General features: G+C 44.3%; 1 protein-coding gene across 1 annotated transcript in view; it reads right to left on the bottom strand.

Moving 5' to 3' along the window:
• Positions 1-5,611: 5,611 nt before the first annotated feature.
• Positions 5,612-8,071, bottom strand: part of LOC128382780 (sodium channel protein type 5 subunit alpha-like) — a 72,716-nt gene continuing 70,256 nt past the window's right edge. Inside the window, exon 13 of the mRNA XM_053342788.1 lies at positions 5,612-6,915. Within this exon, the coding sequence (XP_053198763.1) occupies positions 5,612-6,915 (1,304 nt within the window). The remainder of the gene's footprint in view (positions 6,916-8,071) is intronic.

Below are 8,071 nucleotides of genomic sequence, written 5' to 3'. Positions count from 1 at the left end.
TGGGAATTTATGAATGAATAAAGAGTATGAGTTAGAGTTGGGGTCATTTTCCAGATGAAATGTGCTTGTTTTCCTGCAGATGTTCATTAAAATGTTCGAGTGAAGTGGAGAACTAAAGCAGCCAATCAGCTCTCTGTGCTGTTTGTTCAACATAACTGCCTCTGAGGAAGAGTCACATCAGTGACGGAGGGGGATGGGAGAGAAGGGGTTGGGGGGTTGGGGGGTTCTGGGTTGGGGGCTAAACCTCGTTCAATATCAAAAAGCATAAGAATCAATTCAATCAATCAACCAACCAAATGTTAAACCAATCAAATATTCAGTCAATCAGCCAGTCGAGAAATCAAAGACTCGACCGGTCCATCAATCAATCAATCAATCAATCAATCAATCAATCAATCAAGCACATTAGCCTATCAATCAACCAATGGCAAAGCATGGCTTGGAGTGTTGGGATCATATGTAGCAGGCACACTCTGGGTCTATTGCTACTGAAAACAGCCCTTCAGCACAACTGCAACCTGAAATACGCCTCGCAGCAGAGTTCAGCAGTGTCTTAAGTAGTTACCTAGTTTATATGGTTATCTATTCAATAGAATCTAGTAGAAATAGAGTCCAGACGGTGCCAGTAAAATTGTTTCTTTCTTTTTTTTTTTTTTTTTTTGTCCTTTTTTGTCCTTTTTTAAATTAGTCTAGTAAAGCGTTTAGTAAAGATCCTTCGGGTGACCACGACAACAGAGACGGAGAGAGAGAGAGAGAGAGAGTGAGAGAGAGGTTGTTCGAAATATTGAGATCGAAGCAGACTGAACAAACGCTGTACACGCACACTTTGACACTTCATCTTATTAAAAACAAGCCGTAACGTCGCTTTTACAGCAGCTTCCTGTCCGTGTCTTCACCTGCGAGAGTCTGTAAATGCACAAAGACACAGCTGGTTGGGTTTCTGTGTATTTCCAGCGTTCATACAGGTGAATACAGAGAGGTGAAAAGCTTCTGTAAAATCAGCTGTTAGCTATAAATTCACTTATCGGCAAACCGTTTATTGCTAGACGCGGTTTGATTTGTTTTTTGTTTGTTTCTCTGTGCAAAATAGATAAAGAGCCGTCTCTCGCTTGGCATCCGCTTCTCCGCCGCGGACGCTGTCTCTAAAAACGTGCAAAAATAAAATCTAAAAAATAAAAAGAAGATCTGACTCGAATAAAGCAATCAACCAGAAAACAAAAGTCAATAAATAAATAAATTAATTAATAAATAAATGAATAAATGAATAAAGCGTTTGTGTTTTGATTTGAAGAGTTTCCTTTCAAAGCTGAGATATCTTTTTTGGGGGGGATTAGTTAACGTTAAATGTGAAGCTAGGTGTAAAAATGCAAAAATATAAGAGTTTATATTCTTTAAAATGTGGAAACAGTAATTTTGGGTTTTACCAGAATTAGAAGAATCTGTCATCAGTTTCATTTTTGAGTCAAGAAACCAAACTAGAGAACAGCCTCCAAATAAAAACCAACCAATCAGGATTTACCAACTTATCTCCCACGTTGTTTGAAATGAAACTCTTCACATCATGGAAATGGAAACAGGAAACAGGAAGTAGGAAGCAGGAAAGCTTTTTAGCATCTTTGCATCAGTATTCTGGAAAAAAAATCCTTTTGTATATTTTGTTCGATTATGAAATGAGACATTATACTTAAAGGATAAATCATTTAACCCTCCTGTTGGCCTCGAGTCAAGGAAGGAAGGGAGGAAGAAAGGAAGGGAGGAAGAAGGAAGGAAAAGAGGGAGGAAGGAAGGGAGGAAAGGAAAGGAGGAAGGAAGGAAGGTAGGAGGGAGGAAGAAAGGAAAAGAGGAAGGGAGGAAAGAAGGGAGGGAAGAAGGTAGGGGGGAGGAAAGAAAGAGAGAAGGACGGAGGGAGAAAAGGAAGGAAGGAAGGATAGAGGAAGGAAGGAAGGGAGGAAAGAAGGAACAGTCAAAACAGACGGGTCAATTTGACCCGGGAGGACGACACGAAGGGTTAGGGTAAGAGGGAGAGAGGGAGGGAGGGAGGGAGGAAGGAAGGAAAGGAGTAACGATGAAAAGAGGAAGAAATTTAGGAGAGAAGGAAGGAAGGAAGGAAGGAAGGAAGGTAAGGAGGGAGGGAGTGAGGGAGGAAAAGAGGAAGGAAGGAAAGGAGTAAGGATGAAAAGAGGAAGGAATTTAGGAGAGAAGGAAGGAAGGAAGGAAGGAAGGAAGGAAAGTAGTAATGATGAAAAGAGGAAGGAATTTAGGAGAGAAGGAAGGAAGGAAGGAAAGAAAGTAGTAAGGACGAAAAGAGGAAGGAATTTAGGAGAGAAGGAAGGAAGGAAGGAAAGAAAGGACGAAAGGACGAAAAGAGGAAGGAATTTAAGAGAGAAGGAAGGAAGGAAGGAAGGAAAGGAGTAAGGAGGGAGGGAGGAAAGGAGTAAGGAAGGACGGATGGAAGGAGGGGGTAAAGAAAGAAGGGTGGAGAGGAAGAAGGAAGGAAAGAAGGAACAGTCAAAGTGTTTAGCTTTTTAGCATTTAGCTGTCCTTAAAAACAGTTTGATTCCTGACCTGCAGTGTTTTACTTCTTCTTTCGAACGTCTGAAAACAGGAGAAATGTTGATCTCATGGGTTTTTTTTTCCAGGACACTGATGGATCAAAGCTTTTCTAGAACTAAAACTAACTAAAACTAAAACCAGGTGAAATCCTGATGCTGATGTGCTGAGCTGATTGTCGCACTCCGGTCCGAGCTGATCGACACCACAAAGATCTCACGTCCATTTTTTCCCTCAAAAGAAGAAAAAAATGTAAGAGTTTATTTTAACCCTCCTGTTGTGCTCAGGTCAAGGAAGGAAGGAAGGAAGGAACGAACGAAGGAAGGAAGGGAGGAAAATAGGAAGGAAGGAAAGGAGGAAAGAAGGAAGGAAGGAAGGGAGGAAGGAAGGAAGGAAGGAAGTAACGAAGGAAGGAAGGAAGGAGGAAAAGAGGAAGGAAGTAAGGAGAGGAAAGAAGGAATGAGGAAGGAAGGAAGGAAGGAAGGAACGAACAAAATGAGGAAGGAACAAAGGAAGGGAGGAAAGAGGAAGGAAGGAAGGAAAGGAGGAAAGAAGGAAGGAAGGAAGGGAGGAAAAGAGAGAGGAAGGAAGGAAGTAACGAAGGAAGGAAGGAGGGAAGGAAGGAGGAAAAGGGGAAGGAAGTAAGGAGAGGAAGGAAGGAAGGAAGGAAGGAAAGAAGGAATAAGGAAGGAAGGAAGGAGGAAAAGAGGAAGGAAGTAAGGAGAGGAAAGAAGGAATGAGGAAGGAAGGAAGGAGAGAAGGAAGGAAGGAACAGTCAAAAGAGATAGGGTCAATTTGACCCAGGAGCACAACAGGAGGGTTAAGATCTTGTGTGTGCTGTGACAAACACCGACCAAGCAGATCGTTAATGACAGCGGGTGATTTGTAAAAGTCGGAAATTTACGACTGAGGACTTAAAAAGCCTAAAAACACGAGCTTTGAGTCTGGCATGATTATATGTCTTTGTTCAGTTGCTAAGATACAAATTTAAGGTTTGTCGCATGCTTATTTCTTATGTGAGCTCATCTGAAACCAGCAGTCTGGTCGTGAATCTCCAAAGTGACATTAACCTGAGGTGTTATTGCCTTCAGGGTAATATGATATGAAAGTGGTTTCGTCAATAGCTGTAGTCAATGTCTGGGATTGTTTCTGCCAAACATATTGACCAAAAATCAGAGTTTCATGCAACTTTTGACCAAATATTTAACCCTTAAACAGGCCTTACTAGTTATGTCATTTGCACCTGAAGGAAGGAAGGAAAGGAGGAAGGAAGGAAAGGAAGGAGGGAGGAAGAAGGAAGGAAAGGAGGGAAGAAGGAAGGAAAGGAAGGAGGGAGGAAGAAGGATGGGAAGGAGGGAGGGAGGGAAGGAGGAAGGAAGGGAGGGAGGGAGGAAGGAAGGAAGGAAGGAAGGAAGAACAGATGAAGGAAGGAAGAAAGGAAGGACAGATGAAGGAAGGAAGAAAGGAAGGACAGATGAAGGAAGGAAGAAAGGAAGGACAGATGAAGGAAGGAAGAAAGGACAGAAGGAGGGAACATTTACCCTAACAGCTGAACTTAGATCTGAGGAAGGAAGGAAAGAAGGAAGGAAGGACGGACAGATGAAGGAAGGAAGGAAGGAAGGAAGGACAGAGGAAGGACCCGGGAGGACAACAGGAAGGTTAAAGAGTCTGTATCTCCTGGTGCACGTTGTCTGTTTAAGGGTTAAATCCTTTATTCTTGCCACATCATCCATTAATCGTCCATTAATAATCTATCAGCCAGTAATCTCCTCATGCTATGTAGTAACAAAGCAAGAAAGCAGGAGTCCTCTTATTTGTTCGAAAAAGCAAAGGGAAGCTGGAAAATCAGGACTTTTAGACAAATCACCCAACGGCCATATAACCGACGGACATGCGGATGTTCACCACGCGGGCAAAAAAACATGTTGGAAGAGTCCGGGATTGTGTAAAAATCTCATTGTGCACTTAGTATTAGTTTTTGGTGTTGTCTCATAGGTTGTTGGGTTTTTTTTTTTTTTTTTAGAGGAAGAGTAAATAAATCCCAGCTCCCTTTTTCAATGTGTCTTTGCCCAGATGCGGTAAAGTGACAGCACATGTAAACTCAAAAGTGCAAAAAAAATTGCCAATAAAAAAAAAAACAAAAAACAGATGAAGTTGCTTTTCAAGGTTGCTTTTTTCTTTTTTTTTTTCCTGACCGCACCCTCTCCTCTCATCTATTACAACGTGGTAGTTCAGCCACTTTTCATAGCTAGTGCCGCTCCGAAGTTGAAAGAGAGACTGCTTATTTTTTTTTCTTCGACTTACTCTAAAAAATATAAAAAATAGTAATAATCGTACCGCTATTAAAAGACTGGTAACATCAACAAAGTTATACTTTTACTACGAAAACATTTTTTCCCTTAAATCACGTCGTCGTTATTTTCCCTCCTCTCTCGAGTCTCAGTCAGTCGGAAAGCCGTCGACCGTTTTTACGTGTCGAGAAACACCGCCGGGAACACCGTCACTCTTACAGCCAGGCGTACTCTGAGAATATTGATCAACTGTGGGAAGGCACCAACCCCCCAGGCCAATAAATGATGGATACATCTGTGATATAGTTGTTCTGACCCCCTTTTTGTAGTTGAGGTCAAAGGTTTCGTCAGTGTTTTCCGAACCCTTGACTCCGGTCGACACGAGAAACCCACAAAAGGGTCGAAAGGGATCCAGAGGTGGTTCTTCTTTTACGCTTCTGTCTTTTACTCCAACGAAAGGCAGACGGGATCTCCCGCTTTTGTCTTTGCTGATTTTTTTTTTCTGCTTCCCTTTTTTTTAAGAAACTCCAAAAATGCTGCCGAGTCCAGGAATCTCCACAGGGAACAAGAAATAACATTAAAGGTAGTAAATATTCCACTTTGTTTGCGCTTTCTCTCGACAACTCCTGCAGTTTCTCGCTCATAGCTTCTCTCTGCCGCCTCGTTAGCGTTCCTCAGCTATGGTACATTCAGTAAACAAAAGGACAAACAGGCTGAACCCAAAACAAGGAAATCCTCATTTGTAAAATTTTTTGCTTCTCGGTTTCCCGCTACGGCACCGTTTCCTGTTGTCTGTCAGGGGCGACCGCTGATTCCGATTGTTCGCTTGGTTCACTGCCTGCGGTGTCAACAGCGACTGTTTCTGTCTTGACGGCGAGCGGGTGAAAGATCTCCGACGTGGCTCGCGTCACGCTGTCGTAGGACGGCGGGGACGAGGTGGAGGAAATCGTCTCGGAGCGTTCCATCCCTAACAAACTTGAGCCGTAGTTTTCCCTCATCATGGCGGCGATCAACCCTTCTTTCTCTGGCGCTTCCTCGAACACTCTCTCGCCATCTTCCTCGCCGTCGTCTCCAGCGTGCCGAGGTGTGGTGATCTGGCGGTACAAGTACGACGCAGCTTTCATCTGCCGCCTCACCAGGTGTCTGCGGTAGCACCTCTGGATCACTGCGGCGGAGACGTCTTCCTGTTTGCGCCTCAGAGTCGTCGTGATTGGCTCGTAGGAGATCTTGGACGGGTTGGCCATCATGAACTTCTCCTCCATCTGCTGCTTGAGGGCGTCCATTTCGCCCGACTCACCCAGGACGCGCTTGGTGAAGGCAAAGAGGATGTCCAGGCAGTGGATCTTGTCCCCACTGACCATGGGCAGGTCCATGGAGATCAGTTTGATCTTGTTGGGCTTGGCGATGCGCAGTGGCTCCGAAAGCGAGTCTGCAAAGTCGGATAGTTTGGCGTACTCTATGAACTGCGTGGCCTCCGGATCGAACTTCTCCCAAACCTCGTAGAACATCTCAAAGTCGTCCTCGCTCAGCGGCTCGGTGCTCTCCTCCGTCGCCACGCTGAAGTTCTCCAGGATGATGGCGATGTACATGTTCACCACGATGAGGAAGGAGATGATGATGTAAGTGACGAAGAAGGTGATACCCACTGACGGGTTCCCGCAGTTACCCCGAACGTTGGTGCCGGTGTGGGGGATGTTGGGGTTGCACTCCTCGGGGGAGTTGTTGAGGATGGGGCTGAGCAGACTGTCCCATCCCGCTGACGTCGTGATCTGGAACAAACAGATCATGCTGTTCCCAAACGTCTCAAAGTTGAACATGTCGTCGATGCCCGCCTGCCGCTTCACGTAGGCGAAGTTTGCCATGCCGAAGATGGCGTAGATGAACATGACCAGGAAGAGAAGGAGCCCGATGTTGAAGAGGGCAGGAAGTGACATCATGAGGGCGAACAGTAACGTCCGGATGCCCTTGGCGCCTCTGATGAGACGTAGAATGCGTCCAATACGGGCCAATCGGATCACTCTGAACAGCGTTGGTGACACAAAGTACTTCTCGATGATGTCAGCAAGCACGATACCTGAAAAACAGATAAAAAGTAAAGATGTAAGTCCTGTATATTTATAAATGGGTCAATGACTTTTTTGTGGATCCAGCATCAAATTTCTGCTTTTAATCCATTTAGAGAGAATATATTAGAGGATTATGGTAAAAATGTCTAAGTGGTGTAACCATAAAGGAATGGAAGGAAGGAAGGAAGGAAGGAAAAGAGGGAAGGAAGGAAGGAAGGAAGGAAGGAAGGAAAAGAGGGAAGGGAGGAAGGTAGGAAGGAAGGAAAGAAGGAAGGAAGGAACGAAGGAAGGAAAAGAGGGAAGGGAGGAAGGTAGAAAGGAAGGAAAGAAGGAAGGAAGGAACGAAAGAAGGAAGGGAGGAAGGAAGGGAGGGAGGGAGGAGAATATATTAGAGGATTATGGTAAAAATGTCTAAGTGGTGTAACCATAAAAACTTTGTACCAAATAATTGAATGTTGCTTAAAAACAGTAAATAGTCAATAAAACACCTTCCTTCCTTCCTTCCTTCCTTCCTACCTTCCTTCCTTCCTTCCTTCCTTCCTACCTAACACCATATCAACTAGTTTGGCATGATCTTACATCCTTCCTTCCTTCCTTCCTTCCCTCCTTCCCTCCTTCCTACCTAACACCATATCAACTAGTTTGGCATGATCTTACATCCTTCCTTCCTTCCTTCCTTCCTTCCTTCCTTCCTACCTAACACCATATCAACTAGTTTGGCATGATCTTACATCCTTCCTTCCTTCCTTCCTTCCTTCCTTCCTTCCTACCTAACACCATATCAACTAGTTTGGCATGATCTTACATCCTTCCTTCCTTCCTTCCTTCCTTCCTTCCTTCCTTCCTTCCTTCCTACCTAACACCATATCAACTAGTTTGGCATGATCTTACATCCTTCCTTCCTTCCTTCCTTCCTTCCTTCCTTCCTTCCTTCCTTCCTTCCTAACACCATATCAACTAGTTTGGCATGATCTTCCTTCCTTCCTTCCTTCCTTCCTTCCTTCCTTCCTTCCTTCCTTCCTACCTAACACCATATCAACTAGTTTGGCATGATCTTCCTTCCTTCCTTCCTTCCTTCCTTCCTTCCTACCTAACACCATATCAACTAGTTTGGCATGATCTTACATCCTTCCTTCCATCCTTCCTTCCTTCCTAACACCATAT

This window comes from Scomber japonicus, chromosome 21 (assembly GCF_027409825.1).
Source record: "Scomber japonicus isolate fScoJap1 chromosome 21, fScoJap1.pri, whole genome shotgun sequence".
NCBI lineage: Eukaryota > Metazoa > Chordata > Actinopteri > Scombriformes > Scombridae > Scomber > Scomber japonicus.
Note: the sequence above shows the minus strand (reverse complement) of the source record. Positions and strands in the feature narration are given on the sequence as shown.